Raw genomic sequence first — 17,947 nt, forward strand, 5'->3', positions numbered from 1 at the left:
CAGTACTTGGTGCGGTGTGTATTCAGCAACAGCATTGGGGATACAAAGGAGGGGGGGGAACCAGAGGAGCCGCAGGAAATCAACGCTGCCACAGGGAAAGAGAGAGAGACATGCAGACTCCAATTCTACAGCAGGAGTCGTCGGGATCGAACCCACGACCTCCTGTACAACCAGGCGAGGGAGCTGATATCTCGGGGCCACCGCGGTGTCTTTGCAGGCGGTGGTGTCGCGAGTGGCGCGCGTGTGCCGGAGCGACGCGGGGGGCTCGCCGCGTGTGCTGCACCGCCACTGGAGCTCGTTCGCGAAGGCGTCGCTCGCCTGTGCCGTGCCCGGGGAGCCTCCCTTCCCCTTCCCCGAGCTCCACGCCCTCGTCGGGCTGCAGCCCGCGGGGGGCCCCCACCTCCTCGTCGGGGTCTTCACCACCCCGGCAAACAGGTGGGACCCTCCCCACCACGCACAGCGGGCTGGGGTGACGTGCGGGGTACGAGCAGACGGGGCCCCCCTCTAGCATCTCTTTGAATAGGCGCACGTGTCTTTGGTGCACGTGGGGAACAGTGGCGCAGCGGTTAGCACGCTGCGCTTAGAACCCAATGTCCCGAGATTGATTCTTGATTCTGGCCAACACCAGTAACGATTAGCTGAACTGGTCTTGGGCTTCTGCTAGGTCTGCTCAACCTCGAATGAGCAGCTGATGCGCTGTGTAAACATCACCACCCCCTCGTTGCCGTGCCGGCCTTCGTAGGTCTTCCCTCAGCACTTGCCCCAGAAGTTCATTCAGGCTACACGGGAGACCTTTGTCTTTGGTTTGTGCGTACGTGTGTGTCTGCATGCAGCATCACCGGATCGGCCGTGTGTGCGTTCCACATGGAGGAGGTTGCCCGTGTGTTCTCCGGCCGTTTCAAGGAGCCGAGGTCCGGAGACCACGGCTGGACGACCGTGCCGGAGGAGAAGCTTCCCACGCCCAGGTGAGCTCTCCAGGACTCACCTGCACTCTGTGGACACTCCAGGACTCACCTGCACTCTGTGGACACTCCAGGACTCACCTGCACTCTGTGGACACTCCAGGGCTCACCTGCACTCTGTGGACACTCCAGGACTCACCTGCACTCTGTGAACACTCCAGGACTCACCTGCACTCTGTGGACACTCCTGGACTCACCTGCACTCTGTGGACACTCCTGGACTCACCTGCACTCTGTGGACACATTAGGACTCACCTGCGCTCTGTGAACACTCCAGGACTCACCTGCACTCTGTGGACACTCCAGGACTCACCTGCACTCTGTGAACACTCCAGGGCTCACCTGCACTCTGTGGACACTCCAGGGCTCACCTGCACTCTGTGGACACTCCAGGACTCACCTGCACTCTGTGGACACTCCAGGGCTCACCTGCACTCTGTGGACACTCCAGGACTCACCTGCGCTCTGTGAACACTCCAGGACTCACCTGCGCTCTGTGAACACTCCAGGACTCACCTGCACTCTGTGGACACTCCAGGACTCACCTGCACTCTGTGAACACTCCAGGGCTCACCTGCACTCTGTGGACACTCCAGGACTCACCTGCACTCTGTGGACACTCCAGGACTCACCTGCACTCTGTGGACACTCCAGGACTCACCTGCACTCTGTGAACACTCCAGGGCTCACCTGCACTCTGTGGACACTCCAGGACTCACCTGCATTCTGTGGACACTCCAGAACTCACCTGCACTCTGTGGACACTCCAGGACTCACCTGCACTCTGTGGACACTCCAGGACTCACCTGCACTCTGTGAACACTCCAGAACTCACCTGCATTATGTGAACACTCCAGGACTCACCTGCGCTCTGTGAACACTCCAGGACTCACCTGCACTCTGTGGACATTCCAGGACTCACCTGCACTCTGTGGACACTCCAGGACTCACCTGCGCTCACGCAGGCTCACCCTGCCACCCATCTGGAACACACCTGGGCTCACCTGCTGGGCTTCCCTCTGTCCTCCCCCCCCCCCCCCCCGGGCCCCCACCCCAGGCCCGGCTGCTGCGTTGGGGACCCATGCGCGAGAGGGTTCCACAGTTCTGCTGAGTTCCCTGAGGAGACGCTCCAGTTTGTCAAGTCCCATCCACTGCTGGATGAAACCGTGGGTAGCCTGGGCTCACACCCCTGGCTCATCCGCTCCATCGACCGGTGCGTGCAGCAGTTGTCGGTGTGCGGCAGAATGCAGGTGTCAGTGTGTGGGATAGTGTAGGGGTGTGAAGGGGAGTGTAGGGGAGTGCAGGCATCTGTGTGTAGGGCAGTGGAGGGGCTGGTAACCCCTCCACCTTCAATTAATGACCACAAAACCACGACTGAAAATTTTAATGAATAAGCTTGTGCCGGAGGCCCCGGAGGGACAGGCGTCTATGACGTCACCTGGCCAAACCCCATTTGGCGGAGCCAGGAGACTGAATCTTTACCCTCGGGGCTCCTCCAGAAACAACAAAAAACCTCTATGGGTGGCCACACGGAATGTTCTAACGCTCACTGCAGAGAAGAGGCTGCCACTCCTCTGTTGGGAGCTGGACCGGTACCGCCTGGATCTCTGTGGTATTCCGGAGGTCCGGTGGACTGGCTCTGGCTGCTGCCACCATGAGGGGTGGACAGTCCTCTACTCGGGACAAGAGACTGCCAAACAACAGGGAGTAGCTCTTCTTCTGAACAAAAGAATGAAGGGGGTGTGGGAGCGTGGCGGTGAGGTGTGGGAAGCTGTAAGCCCCAGGCTACTTTGGGCTCGCCTTCCCATCAAATAGAGGCGAGGAGTGGTGGTCATGGTTACTTATGCCCCCACCGAAGACGAACATCCGTGGAGGGATTCAGGCAAGGCCGATGAGTCAGATACCTTTTATGACCTCCTGTCACAGGTGCTGGCTAAAGTAGCCCATTGGGATAGAGTCATCTTGTTTGGGTGACTACAATGCCCGAGTTGGTCATGATGCTGGCACCTGGTCTGGAGTGATTGGAAGGCATGGGCCAGATCAGCTCAATAACAACAGCAGGAGGCTGCTAGATTTTTGTGCAGCTCATGGGCTTGTAATTACCAACACGCTGTTCCGGCATCGGCGTATCCACACAACATCATTGATGTGTAATAAAGGTCGTGGAAGCGACTTCTGTAATCAGGTTCTTTATTTCTCTTTCGTTCACAGCTCTCTTCATATAAACTCCACTACTGTCTTACTTCTTCACGCTGTTGACAGACAGCATGAAAGGGAGGGAGAGAGACTCTTGCTGCCACGTGGCAGGCCTGGACCCCCGCTCCTGCGTGGCCTCACCCTTCGTTCGTTCCAGATCTGACCACGTGTTACCTGTCTCTACCCCTTTTAATACCTGGGTCACGTGGTACCTTTCCACCAGTCCTGGGTAACCTCCATGGAATCTTCCAGATTCCATCCTACGATCCCAGGACCACGCCCCTAACTCGTCCCCCCATTGGCTGTGGCTAAAGCCAGCAGATCCAATCATCTCCTTCCAGGTGTTACCTTCCCATTACATCATGGCCACACCCCTAGACCTCTCCCCATTGGCTATGGGCCTGGACCGGTAGAGCCAATCATCATAACGATGTGTGATCAACCACCCGGATATACCCTCACATTACAGATGCATGCCGGGTCTAAGCAATAACATCTGCTGGACTACATAGTGACGGAACAGCGGATGTGGGCCCATATCCTTGACACCAGGACCTACCGTGGAGCTGATCTGCCCACTGACCATCAACTTATCATCTGTAAGATGCGCCTGCCATTCTTCCACTCCGGTGGTGGGTGTACACCCAGGACCCCATTAAAATCCATAGTGGCATGGTCTCAGCTAGCTTTTGAAAGTTGCAAGTGAGAATTCCATCATCGCTTGCGGCTGGGGTTGGCTCCTGTAGCTGCAATGGCTGCTTTGGATACATGGTCCAGACCTCTCCAGAGACCCTGGCTGAGATGTTCAGGCTGGCTGAGAAAAAGCAACAGGTCCACTCTCATCGTCTTTAGCATTCCACGTCGGAGAATGAGGAGGCTTACTGCAGCCTTCGCTCGGAGGTTCGGAGAGCTGTGAGGCGCTGCAAGGATGGGTGGTGGTCGCTGGTTGCCGAGGAGATGGAGTCTGCCTCAATGGCCTGCGATCACAAATTGCTCTTTAACTCCATCAAAAAAGTAACCTGCAGCGCAATACCTATTACCATCATTAGGGGAAAGAACGGTGATCCAATCTCTAACCCCCGGGAACAGGTTTGCACATTTGCTGAGCATTTCTGTGAGGTCCTGGGGGAGGGGAGATCCCTCAGCCTGGAAACAACGTGGGACAAAGTGGGGATGACCCTGCTGAGGCTGCGGTGCCTCAAATATTGGAAGAAGAAGTCACCCCCTGTGAGTGGCTGGCTGAGCTGCCATCTGTTGAGGAAGTACTGAAGACGATCCGGAGTCTGAGACCAGGAAAGGCACCGGGCAGAGATGATCTCCCAAGCGAAATGCTGAGGGAGGGTAGCATTTGTGCACAGACTTCCCTACATGACATCATAACAACAGTCTGGACCACTGGACGGGTTCTGCAGGATTGGAAGGATGCCCTGGTGGTCCCCCTCTTTAAGAAGGGGGACCGCACAGACTGTAACAACTACAGGAGCATCTCACTCCTCAGTGTGCCGGGAAAGGTACTGGCAAGGATTATTCAACATCGCTTTGCTAAGCACTCCGAGGAGAGGTTTGTGGAGCCCCAATGCACTTTCAGGAAAGGGTGGTCCTGCACAGATGCCATATTTTCTGTCTATCTGCTACAGCAGAGGTGTAGGGAATTCCAACAAGACCTACATCTCTGTTTTATTGACCTGGTCAAGACCTATGATACAATCAGTAGGCCTGGGCTCTGGGTTGTTCTTCGTGCTTTCGGAGTCCCTGACCCTCTGCTGACGATAATTAAGAATCTTCATGATGGTGAGCGGGCCCGGGTAAAACTACGTGGCCTGGAGTCGGAGCCATTCCCTGTACACCTTGGGGTGCGACAGGGATGTCCTCTGGCTCCCACAATGCCTTCATATCCGCCTGCCCGCCGTATCTTTCTTCATTACTGACAACTTGCAGCTCAGCACACGGCAGATGCCTGCGCAGCGCGACTCACGACCTCCTCTCAATACCAAGATCCAGGATGGTCATGTCTACGCGCCGCTTCTCGGTGGCAGCCCCAACAGTCTGGAACGATATCCCTCTGCACATTCGCAGCATCACCTCAATCGCCTCCTTCAAGAGACACTTAAAAACTCACCTCTACAATCATGCTTTTGAGCGACTCTGAGCTTGGCTCCGCGCCTCTGAGTTGCGGCCACTACGTCTGCAAATTTGCGCGCGTTACAAATTGTACTATTATTATTATATTATTTCACATCTATTTCGACCAATAGCTATGCTGGAAGAATTTCCATCTGGTACAGATGCAATGGGAGGCTGATCGATGCCCGGATGCGGTCAAGGGATGGCTCCCTATTGCTCAATCATGTTATGTATGCCGATGACCTGGTAATTGTTGTTCACTCAGAGGAGGGGTTGGAGGTGCTGCTGCTGAACCTGGAGCTTGCCACTAAGAGGTGGGGCCTTACCATCAGCCCCGCCAAAACTAAGCACCTGCCTAGGTATTTTGTACCATCGGACACTCCACCCCCACAACTCCCAATTGGTGATGGGGCAGTTGTGGAAAGAGTGGAGAGTTTCCCATACCTGAGCAGTGTGCTCATGACCGGCTCCGGTTTGACAGCAGAGTTCTCACACCGAATCAGTCGAGCGGCATTATCTTTTCATCGGTTGCGTAACGCTGTGTGGAAGCTACCTGGTCTGTCGCTCCACATGAAGCTTCAGGTCTTCTCGGCCACAGTTATGCCCTACCTTATCTACGCTTGCGAAACGTGGACCCTTCTCATGGAACATCTTCGCTGGCTAGAAACATTTAGGCTGGCCTGCCTACAATCGATCCTGGGTTTAACCAGGCTGAATTTTGTGAGGAACTCACAAATCCTTGAAAGATCTGGACAAAGTCCGATCAGTGAGCTCCTCCAGCAAGCAAGGCTGCGTTGGCTGGATCATGTAGCCCACATGCCCAGCCACCACATGCCTAAACAGCTTTTGTTTGGCCGGATCGAGGAGGCTAAACAGGCGCGGCACGGGCTAGAGAAGAGATGGAGTGATGTGGTACAGGAGGATGTGGGGCTCAGTGGACTTGCTGATGACTGATACCAGCGGTGTCAAGATCGGCCTCTGTGGAGGAGCCTCGTGAAGGACGCTACTGGCCAGTTGGAGACAGTCGCCCTCCAACAACAATCGAGGGCGGAGGAGCAATTCTCACAATGAGCAGAGCGCTGGGTAGCTAAAGCACAGCAAGTTGGCACAGTAGGGGCACAGGTGGTGCATCAGCCAGTCATCTCGGTCAGTCGACCTGTGGCACCTGGGTCTGCCCTGTGACCTCGTGCCAGCGGGCGTTCGCCACTTCACGTGGCCTCAACATGCACATAGCCTGGCACAAGCGTCGTGATGACATCACCGCCACTTAGTGGCCAATGGCGGTTGTTGTTGTAGGGGTTTGTAGGGGTATGCAGAGGCGTGTAGGGGCGTGTAGATGTGTGGAGGTGTGCCTGTGTGTATGACGGTACTGTATGTGGTTCTAGCCACACCGCCCCCTCATGTGCCATGCTAGCCTTAATAAGTGCTCGCTAACAGCATTTGCCCCAGCATTGTGTGGGCTTCCTGATGTATATTTGTCTCCGTGTGTCTGTACGTGTGTCTGGGTACCCACCTATTGCCGTGGCGCAGGTGGAGGCTGACCCACGTTGCCGTGGATACGAGCGCGGGTCCCTACGGCAATGAGACGGTGCTGTTCGTGGGCTCAGAGGGCGGCCACGTGATCAAGGCGTTGCCCCCCCTGGAGTTGGAGGGCTCGGCTGTGGTGCTGGAACAGCTGGAGGCGTTCAACCCCCGAGTGTGAGAGTCATAGCTCAACACCAGAACGGGGCCACAACTTGTGACTGTGTCTGTGTGTCTGAGTGAGCTTTCGGATCCTTGAAATATATGTGCACAGTCTCATCATCTGTGAGCTCCTCCGGCAGGTGAGGCTGTGTTGGCTGGATCATGTCGGCTGCACGCCCAACCACCGCATGACCAAGCAGATTCTGTTTGGCTGGATAGAGCGGACTAAATGGTCTCGGTATGGGCTAGAGAAGAAATGGACTGATGAGGATATGGAGCTGAGTGGCCTTACCAATGACTGGTACCAGCAGTGTCAAGATCGGCCTTTGTGGAGAAGGCTCGTGAAGGATGCTACTGGGCAGTTGGAGGCAATTTTCCTCCAACAACAGGGTAAGGCATAGGACCAACACTCACAACAACCAGCGGAGCACCGGGCAGTTACAATGCAGCAAAATATGAGAATAAGTTTTATCCTTTCTGGCAATAAAACAGGTGTTAAGATGTTATAACGCCAAACTGAAACTTTTTGCAAGGAAAAAAATATATATATAAGAATAGGTAAAACCTATTCTTATATTTATGTTTTGATACTGGTGTAGCGGGTTCGAATTAGGTGCACACACACACAGCTTGGAGGCAACACTATTTATTAAACGGTAAGTAATATAACACTGTACATGAGGTGGTGACCACCTTCCTCAACTCACTAACACTCTGGAACACGACACAGAGTGGACCAGGCAGGCAACGGGTTGCCTGGTCCAGGACGACGACCCGGGACTTGAGGACCGATGATGTCGTCTTCACTTCGGAGTTCAACAGCCCCGCTCTGCATCCACACCCTGCTTATATCCGCTCCGGCGTGGCCGGCTCCGCCCAGGCGTGGCCGGCTCTGCCCAGGCCACGCCTCCCTTCCCAGGCCACGCCTCCCTTCCCCCACCTCACGGGAAGGTCTGGGTCCCTCCACCACGTGACCCCCCAAGCACCCCCTTGGGGCCCCCAGCCCTCGTACGGGCCGACATAGTAGTGACATCCGATGTCACTACATCACCCCCCCCCCCCCTGTATAAACACACAGCCATCCCGGCTGTAACACAACTGTGAAACATCGAAAAGGTGTGCCTCAATAAATGACCGGCGACCGATAAGAAATACAATCACGTAATATACACAGAATCGACGAGGGTAAAAGGAAGGGAACCGCATAGAAAACGAGGAATTGCCAACAACAAATATACATGGAAACTGGCCAACCCACTTACGCTCCAGCACAGCCTCCCCGTGAGAATCACGCATGCACCGACATGTGAGTGTTGCCATTGGAACGACGACGTAGGCAATGAGCAAGGCGTCTGAAAGCCATGTAGAGCAGCCAGTCTTCCACGAGTCCATGTGGCCGGGCCCCCCAGGGGAGGTGCACACCCCCCCCCCCCCTGGAGGCCCTGGGGAACCAGAAGCGGCCCAAAGGGCACGGCCCCTCCCCAGGAGTCAAGAACAGGAGGAGCAGGAGTAGCTGACGCATGCTCCACTCCCTCCCCCCAGTCCATAGCCGGTCGGCATAACCGGCGACTCCAAGGTGCCAGGTAGATACTGCCTCCTGTGACGAGAAACAAACCCTCCTGAGGCATCACTCAACGAACACTCGCCTCCGCTCTTCGGACATGACAGTCACCCGGCCCCAGGGTAGTGGAGATGATTGTATACCACTCGGCGGTAGAAAATAAAACAAAATATACAGATTCCGACGCATTGGATGCACAACCAACACCGGTAATCGAACCAAAATCACACAACCACCCCATGGATGGCAGGGTTCCACACCACCCTACCACCGTCCCATCCGTCAGGTGGTGAGAAGGCGAAGACCAACATGTCTAGCACCCCTCTACACACTAATTATTATTCCGGATGTCTGTCTACGTCCCGGGTCGAGAAGTCGTACTTCAGGGTCGACCCATGTACAGGGCAAAGAAGTCGCACTTCAGGGCTGCTCCAGTATCTACATTTTAAAATATATATATAAAATTGACATGACACAACAAAATAAATCTGCCTGCTCTTGCCCAGAAATGGCGGCCGCACGCGGGAACCGCATCTCCAAGGCATCCCGTGCTTGCGAACCAGCAGCCCTCACTGAGGACCACCACCGACATTACATGTCACCCGTTAGCACGCCCCGCCTTTCCGACGTGGCGTCTCCATCCTAAAACCGCGCACGTCAGCCATATCGGGGGGGAATTTCCATGTTACCACCCCACCACCTTTCCGACGCGGCGTCACAACCAGTAGCACGCGTCGGCCATATCGGGGGAATTTTAAACCAGTCTCTCTCCAAGATTCGCAGCGCAGCATATAGCTGTACCGACCGAGCTGAGACGACCCATCATTCACTCACTGTACAACATGCACCCTAACAACTGAGGGATACAGTCCCAACGTAACGGGACAACTACACCTGAACACTACGAATCTCCAGCCCACTGTTTCAACGCGCCTCGGAGTGTCTCAATCTCCGAGCCGTCAGGTCAAGCCGTCAACCATAGCATGACGGGACCACAACGTTCGTGTTAGACACGCAACACTCACTGGGCCATCCTGGTCAGGATCTGCGCCCCAAGATAGGTGACAGCCAGCACCACAATTCCAAGTCCCTGGCAGCATGTCACCATCGCAATTGAAATGCTCCATACCAATCACGGCAGAGCCACAAAGCAAGCAGTCATCCCCCACACAATCGCAATTTAACACCATCACAACACATACAATTTGAATTAGGATCCCCCACTGAACTGATCCAATGCCGAACAGGTACGCACAATTTGTAACGATCCCGAATATTCAATGGTCACAACAATACACCTCACATCCCGTATCCGTACACATCATCTCCGAGACTCGCATAGCAGCATGCAGCTGTACCAACTGAGTTGAGAGAGTAACGCAATTTGGCGGCAATTAACTGAAACGCACCCCCGATCCATGTAGAACACGAGGGGCATTCCCGCACAAAAGACATCTGTGCAACAATGGACAGGAACCAACCAGTGAGTTTGAAACACACCGAACCTGTCATTTCAAAATCCCCTTCAACATTAACCATGGGACTCAGGGCATTTGAATTTTGAGAGCAAAAAACTAGACACAAAACCCAAGAATCGCCGAATTGATTAATACAGTATATGCAGCATATGCAGTATACGCAGTTCGTACAGCTAATCATTTGGAGCAATGCTCCATCCAGTCCCCACATGGCAACACACAATCAATACTCCAGACAATCCGTACATAGTAAATAATCACAAGCAAGTACCCAACAGTCCATACACTGTTAACACTCTCGAGCAAAGCTCCATATGGTCTGTACCTTGGCAACAATGACGATCAAAGTTTCTGACAGTTACACGTGAACAATCACGAGCGAAACTCCATACAGTATACACAATAACAATCGCGATTTCGCAACTAAACGATGTAACAACACGAGTCATTAACACGGCAACCCACAGGATATCAACGGAGCTCGGGACACCCAACAACGAATTAATCATTAACTGCCCCCTGAAGATAACGATCTCGACGCCGTAATTAATAACAAACACTGTTACAAGCAGACACCTGCACGGACGCCGCGTCAATTTGTCACGCACACAACCGGACGAACACGCTCCGCAAACCAGCGAGTTAAAAAAAACACACGCAACCCGGTGCACGCAACATGGGTGAAGTTATTATTATTAATTTTCTTGGGGCCGGGTGCTTATGTCATGTCACGACTCGCCTGGTAAACTGTGAATAGCGGAGGGCGGCAAGGTGGAGCACTTGGACGCCCCCAAGAATCTTGCATGGTGAACACGGCCTCCTCTGGCGAACCCATCCACCTCTCGCGCTCGAGCAGAAGACGGGGGCGCCACCCGAACGTGTGGAACTCCCCCTCCGCAGGCATTTATGTCGGTGGGAACGGCCTTTCGGCAGCAGGAACAGCGCCCCGACCAGCCGCCGATTTAGCGGGAGCGGCATTTTGGCGGGAACAGCGCCCCGACCAGCCGCCGAGTTGGCGGGAGCGGCATTTTGGCGGGAACAGCGCCCCGACCAGCCGCCGAGTTGGCGGGAGCGGCATTTTGGCAGGAACAGCGCCACGACCAGCCGCCAAAATGGCGGCCCCACCGCGTGGCCCGAATGCCCGGGCCTCCACCACCAGCCCCCGCAGCGACGACGGTGTCCTCTCCCCGCGGCTCTGTCGCTCCGTTCCCGATGGCAGCGAAGCAGCAGTGCGATGCCCTTCCCTATGTCACTACACTGGCAAGGGAGGTCCCATGATGAAAAAATGTTGGCACTGTCGGGATAAAATACAGCGAGGTGGTACAGTGGGGAGCGTATGTGTTGCATCTGTCAGTCTTCTCAGTAAATCAACCCATGGTACCTGGGTCTGTCCCATGACCTCCTGCTCGTGAGCCTTCCACACATCACATGACAGCCTCAACGTGCACATAGCCTGGCACAAGTTGTGTGGTGACGTCACCGAAACCGAGTGGTGAATTGCGCTTCTTGTTATTGATGTGTGTGTGTGTACATGTGCGCGCATGTATGTGTGTGTGTGTGCATGCATGTATTTGCGTGGGTGCGTGTATGTCTATGCGTGTGCGTGCGTAGGTGCGGGGAGTCTGGGGGTGCAAGCATCGTTGCGCTCTCCGTGGACGCTGCGTCCCACGCGCTGCTCGTCGCCTTCTCCTCTTGCCTCGTGCGGCTCCCGCTCAGCCGCTGCGAGCGCCACGCTACCTGCCGGAGGTAATGGGGCGGTGATGAGGCTTGTGGTGATGGGGCGGTGATGAGGCTTGTGGTGATGGGGCGGTGATGAGGCTTGTGGTGATGGGGCGTGTGGTGATGAGGCTTGTGGTGATGGGGCGTGTGGTGATGAGGCTTGTGGTGATGGGGCGGTGATGAGTCTTGTGGTTATGGGGCGGTGATGAGGCTTGTGGTGATGGGGTGGTGATGAGGCTTGTGGTGATGGGGCGGTGATGGGGCATGTGGTGATGGGAGCAGCGATGGGGCGTGTGGTGATAAAGGCAGTGATGGGCATGTGGTGATGGGGCATGTGGAGATGTTGGTTCGTGAGGGGCGGTGATGGGATGGGTAGGAGAAATATGGGCGTTGAGTAGAGATGGAGGAGTGAGGGGTGAGTGATGGCTGAGGGAGCAGTGAATGAGGAAGGGCAGAATGACCCCGTGTTGTGTATGGGGGTGGGGGCTCCGTGCTGTGGGGGTGTGCAGGGCATGTGTGGCTGCGCGGGACCCCTACTGCGGCTGGGTCAGGGGGTCGTGCCAGCGCCTGGGCCCCAGGACCAGGTGAGGGAGGTGTCGTGCAGCGAAGGGGGCTCCCTCACCACCACCCTAACCACCACCATCCTCACCACTACCATCACCACCACCACCGCTACCACAACTTTTGTCATCACCACCATGGATATCACATTTAGCACCACCATCACCAATAATACCATTACAGCTCTGACCACCATCTCCATCATGTCCGTATTTGTGTGTCTGTGTGTGTCTGTGTGTGTGTCTGTGTGTTGCTGGACCCACCAGGGAGCCGTTTGAACAGGATGTTGCCTATGGTGACACGAGCGGAATGGAGGAGTGTGCAGGTAGGGTACTTGTGCATCTGTGCGTGTGTGTGTGTCTGTGTGTGTGTCTGTGTGTGTGTGTCTGTGTGTTAGGGTATTTGTGTGTGTGTGTCTGTGTGTTATGGTATTTGTCTGTGTGTGTGTTTCTGTGTGTTAGGGTATTTGTCTGTGTGTTAGGGGAGCAATGATGTAGCGGTTAGCGCGCTGTGCTACAAACCCGCTCACGACCAACACCAGTGGCGATTATCTGAACCAGTCCTGGGCCTCCCCTAGGTTGAGTACCTTGTGCGGTGTGTAAACATCGCCACTGGGGAGACAAAGACGGTCATGCGTGGTGCTGGCCACCCACCCCCTCGTCTGCCGTGCTGGCTTTTATAGGTGTTTGCTAACAGCACTTGCCCCAAAAGTTAAAAGTCTGTTCAGGCCATATGGGGGGTCTTTGTGTTAGAGTATGTGTCTGTATGTCTCTGCGTCTATGTATGTGAGTGTGCGTGTCTATGTGACTTTGTGTCTATGTGTTTATCTCTATTTATAGGGGAAATGGTGGCACAGTGTTTAGCGCGCTGCACTACGAAACTAGTTAGCCGAGCTCGATTTATCTCGGATAAACAAAGATTCTGATTCCCACTCACCGCCACCAATACTGGTGGTAATTATCTGAACCAGTTCTATGCCTCTCCGAGGTCGACTCAGTCTCAATGAGTACCTGGTGCAGTGTGTAAACATCGGTCCTGGGGAGACAAAGGCGGCCGGACGCAGCGTTGGCCACCCACCCATTTACCGCACCGGCCTTAATAGTTGCTCACCAAGAACACTTGCCCCAGCAGTCTGTTAAGGCTATACGGGGTATCATTGTCTCTATGTGTGTGTAGACGCCCGAGTCCCACTCGGTGACACTGGCAGCTGCTGCTGTGTGGCTCCACAAGGGCAACGCAAACACAGGACGAACGCCCCCCCCGCCTCCCTCGCTCCCCCCCCCCACATCTGGCAATGGGATGGGGGCACCGTGCTAGGGAGTGCAGAGTACTCGCCATACAGAGACTCGCCCTAAGCCCTTCCCCCAACCAGACTCACAGAGACAGCCAGACACAGATACCACACTTTCGAACCTTTAACATACTTGGGGGGAGGCCTTCATCTAGGGGTGGATTGATCATGGCTGATGCTAATTATAACCACATTATATAATTGTTATATATAACATGTAATTGCTATATTGTATAGCTTTGCATCGAACTAGGACCCACATCTAACGGAGAGGATCCTTGCTGATAAGCATCTGGCAATTCACCACCATTGGTTCAAGCAAGCCCACTGGCAGAGCCAGTGGGGGGGCGGGGTAGCACGTGCCCCCCCCCCCAATGATCCGATCGAAATCCCTAATTTTGATCGGATCATTGGGGTTTATTTGTAATAAATCGGCATTTTGCGACCCCCACTGCCAATGGTGTAGCATATTATGTGCCAGGGACTCTATGAGATGATAGGACAATAGTCTGAGTCCATAATTGGCAATAAGTAACGGCAAAGCGGTTATAAGTGACTCACATAATTGTGCGCAGTTGCGTATACATTACACGACTTCCCTGAAGCCATACCTTCAGCGAGCGTGATACCGATCACACACGGTTCGAATTCGATCCTCGATCGATGGCTGCGCCATCGCCGCACACGCAATAGAATAAAAATCAATGGACAAGTCCTTACTAACAACAACTCATTTTTCATAGCTGGAGGGGCTGCCCCCTCCTACCTGGAAATCCTGGCTCCGCCAGTGAGCAAGCCTGACTTTGCTCGGATTTTGCACTCAGAAAAGGAAGAAGGCCTTGGTGGCCGATGGGATGTGTACACATTTATTTGTATTTTTGTATATGCCTCTCTCTTAATGGTGAATGCCTCTGTGCGTGTGTTTAATGCCTCTATGTGTGTGTGTCCGTGTTACAGATGAATGCATCACAGAGACGGGTTAGTCAGCAGTTGCACCAGTCTCCACCACCCTCACATGACCATGTGACCTCTCATGACCCCTCTTGTGACCCTGTGACCCTCATATTGAGCACCCAAAAGCGACAGTCTGGTGGGGTCATGTGGAGTCACGTGGGGTTGCCTGCTGCTGCCCGGAGATCCAGTGGGACAGCGAGCAGGGAAGCCCAGGAATATCGATACGAAGCGGCCCATCGCTTGGTTACATTTGTGGCATAACGGTGGACTCTGGGCTGGGGTAATGGTTCTGAAGCATTCTCAGCCACCATGTGCTCCATCTGTGGCGGAAATGGGGGTTTATATTCCGCCACGTCCACCCACACGGTCCTTCCTGTGCTCACCCCACACAAAATACCAAAACTTGGCTGAAAAGAATCCCCCTTGATTAACCCCACCAATACCACCAAAAGTAACTGAGTGGGGTGTCAGTGGGGAGTCCCCTTATCCTGAATGGCGAAGTGTGTCGAGGCAACAATTAAAACTAACAACAGCACTATGTCCCACAGTTTGCCCCCATGGTCATGTGGCACCTCCTCCAGTTCACAGAGTTCCAGTCACAGGTCCTTGAGGTTTATCGCTCTGGAGAATACGATGAGTTGCCAGGACACGGCACGTGCAGAACAGGCCCCGGGCATATGGTGGCCGTGAACTCCACACTGGGTGAAGGTCACTGACGCGTAAACCAGCAGGCGCTACACCACCTCCTGCTTCCTGTATCGGTTCACTCCACGTCAAAAAACAAAAGCATGTTTTACACTTCCCACCAGCCACACAGCCTTCTTTCTAGGAGTGCATAATCCCAGCGCAAGCATTATCTGGACCAGTTTCAACATTCAGTGCCTCATCAATAGAGTCACCTTTCTTCAACTCCCAGATGTTACTGGCAAGAGCCCCGTCTGTTAGACATGGGTCCTGGCTCAACACAAATCTCTGCATTCATAACGCAGAATAATCAGTCGAAGAAAATGTATTCTCATTGTGGAGAATGAATAACGCAATAACTAAACGATGCGCTGCCTCCTTCGTGCGTGGCAGACGGGATGCTTAAAACATCCTTGCAGTTTGTAGGCATGGCTGACTATCCCAACTAAGCGTCCATCTTTGTTAACGGGCGGCGGTGTCGTGCGGTTGCTGCAGGTCTCATCCGGGAGCGCCGCGTATCGGGGGGCCTGGGAGAGGGCCCCCCCCCCCTCAGGGTCCCTGCCTCCCTGCTGGTTCCTTGCTCGCTGGGCGCATTCCTCCTGGGGGTCGCCCTGGCCCTGCCCGTCGCCTCCCGACATTGCCGCCGCCGCCCTTCTTGCCAGCGCCCCCCCCCATCCCGCAGCCGCCCCTGGGGGGAGCGCCTCCGGTTGTGGAGACGTCAAGGAGATGGGGGGGGAACGCCCGAGGATGGGCCCCAAGGTTCTCCGGACGAACCCCGGCCAGACCCCGGCTCGCCCTGGACACCCCCCGCCGCGGGGCCCCTGCGTCAGCTGCTGCTGCTGGGGCTCCCCACACCGGATGCTACCCCCGAGATGCGGCCCAAGGGGGTCCCCGGTGCCAACCCCAAGCGGAGTCAAGGCCCTGGGGCCGGCGTGGAGAGAGGGGCCCCCCGTGCACAGGTAGAGGAGGGAGGAGGAGGTGGAGAAGGTGAAGGAGGATGTGGAGAAGGAGGTGGAGGAGGCTATGAGGAGGAGGGGGACGATGAACAAGAAAACCTACATCCTGGCACCTCTTTGGAAGTGAGAAGCAATGAGGAGCAGAGAGGAGGAGGAGGAGGAGGGTGTGATGATGAAGAAGATGAGGAGGGAGAGGAGGGGGAGCGACCCGTGTCCCCAACCGGGTGTTCGCCACGGCCACGTCTCCGTCGTGTCCCGTGCGCACTCATCACTCCCATCCAGCGGCACGGGGGCGACCCTTCACCTGGCCTCGACCTCGACCCCAACACTGACCCTAACCTATACTCTGACCCCAATCCTGACCTCTGTTCCAATCATGACCCCAATCTCGATCCTGACCCCACAATTGCCCCTGACTCCAACTCCAGCTTCCACCCCAAAAGTGACCACATTCACTCCCCCCCAAACCAATCACCCCCTAAGCCCAAACCCCGGACCCGCCTACTCCACTCCCACTCCACAACACAAACACCAATGCTAGACTCAGATCCTCAAGGAGACCCCTGAGGGAACCCAGGGGGTCAGGCATTCGTGTAACGGTGACAGAGGGGACTCACTCAGGGAGACCTGGACTCAAACCTGAACTTGACCAAACCCGGTCTCATCTGCGAGCCGTTCAGGAGGAGCTGTGGACTCACGGACCCAGGAGGTTTTGGTGTAAGACTGCCATGTATCTGTGAAACTCAACCAGGAACCAAGGGGGTGAGCTGGCAGCCACCTATCTTCCTCTGTCAGCTCCTGCTCACATTTACATAGCCATGTCCACTCGACCACGAGCCCACTCACGACTCAGGTAACCCCGCCCAATACTCAGGTAGCTCCACCCACTGCTCGGGTCGCTCTGTCCACTACTCAGGTATCTCTGCCCTTCGTCTGAGTCGTCATGAGTCGGGCACGAGGCCAGAACATGGCCATTATGAGACTACCAGGACTATCCTAGCAAAATTGAGACTCCTCTGGGCTGAGATCCTAGCAAAAGCAGGACCTCCCCCATTGGGGCCCCCTGGGGGGTTGGCGACCCAGAAAGCATTTACTTGCCGAGAACATGACATCCAGTATACCTCTCGCTTCTGCTGTGGCTAGGACTCGTCAGTTGCGTGACCACTCCAGTTTACCAGTAACCTCAAAAACATTCAGTGAAAAATTATGCTGGGGGGGCCTGGGTCCCCCCTGGACTCCCTGACCCCAATGTGTGGGGGACCTTGTTTTTAATCCCCTACTGTGAGCCCTCTTTGTTGCTTGTTTAGTAATTAATTTATTTATTATCGATTATTGGGATCTATTGAGGGTCAAAAGGTAAGCCAGACCCCTGTTTCACTATCTGAAGTCCGAATCTTTGACCCCAGCGATCCTGTGAGATATGGGGTTCACAATAGTGGTCAAGTCGGATCCCCCTTGCGATAAGGGGAGGGGTGTGTGGAAGAGTGGCCTGATTCGAGGCACTGAAAGATGGGCAGCTCTTCTCTTGTAGCTGTGTCGAGCACACAAGTCTAAAGTGTCTTTAATAAATAAATAAAAACTGTGATTGTCTATCACGTTATCATGGCACAATTGTGATGTCACTGCAATCCCACTCCCAACACGATATGACACGTGTGATATGTCACTGGCACAAAATGGTGGGACCCACATGACCCCTGATGTTAAACTCCCCTTCCCCCTATCCCCTAGTTGGCTGCTCTGCCGCTCCGCGTGAGACGCGATGTAGGGAGTGAAGG

General features: G+C 54.8%; 1 protein-coding gene across 2 annotated transcripts in view; it reads left to right on the top strand.

The window, feature by feature from the left end:
* Window positions 1-17,747, top strand: part of LOC133343638 (semaphorin-6B-like) — a 52,062-nt gene extending 34,315 nt beyond the window's left edge. The window contains exons 10-18 of one of the 2 annotated variants that reach the window (XM_061553337.1): window positions 218-435; window positions 834-965; window positions 2,020-2,175; window positions 6,813-6,980; window positions 11,616-11,750; window positions 12,233-12,307; window positions 12,551-12,609; window positions 14,533-14,553; window positions 15,709-17,747. In XM_061553337.1, the coding sequence (XP_061409321.1) occupies window positions 218-435; window positions 834-965; window positions 2,020-2,175; window positions 6,813-6,980; window positions 11,616-11,750; window positions 12,233-12,307; window positions 12,551-12,609; window positions 14,533-14,553; window positions 15,709-16,736 (1,992 nt within the window). In that variant the 3' untranslated portion in view covers window positions 16,737-17,747. The remainder of the gene's footprint in view (window positions 1-217; window positions 436-833; window positions 966-2,019; window positions 2,176-6,812; window positions 6,981-11,615; window positions 11,751-12,232; window positions 12,308-12,550; window positions 12,610-14,532; window positions 14,554-15,708) is intronic. The other variant, XM_061553338.1, reaches the window with a different exon arrangement.
* Window positions 17,748-17,947: the final 200 nt, after the last annotated feature.

The sequence above is a fragment of the Lethenteron reissneri genome, chromosome 18 (assembly GCF_015708825.2).
Source record: "Lethenteron reissneri isolate LAM-NWPU_2019-01 chromosome 18, ASM1570882v1, whole genome shotgun sequence".
Lineage (NCBI taxonomy): Eukaryota > Metazoa > Chordata > Hyperoartia > Petromyzontiformes > Petromyzontidae > Lethenteron > Lethenteron reissneri.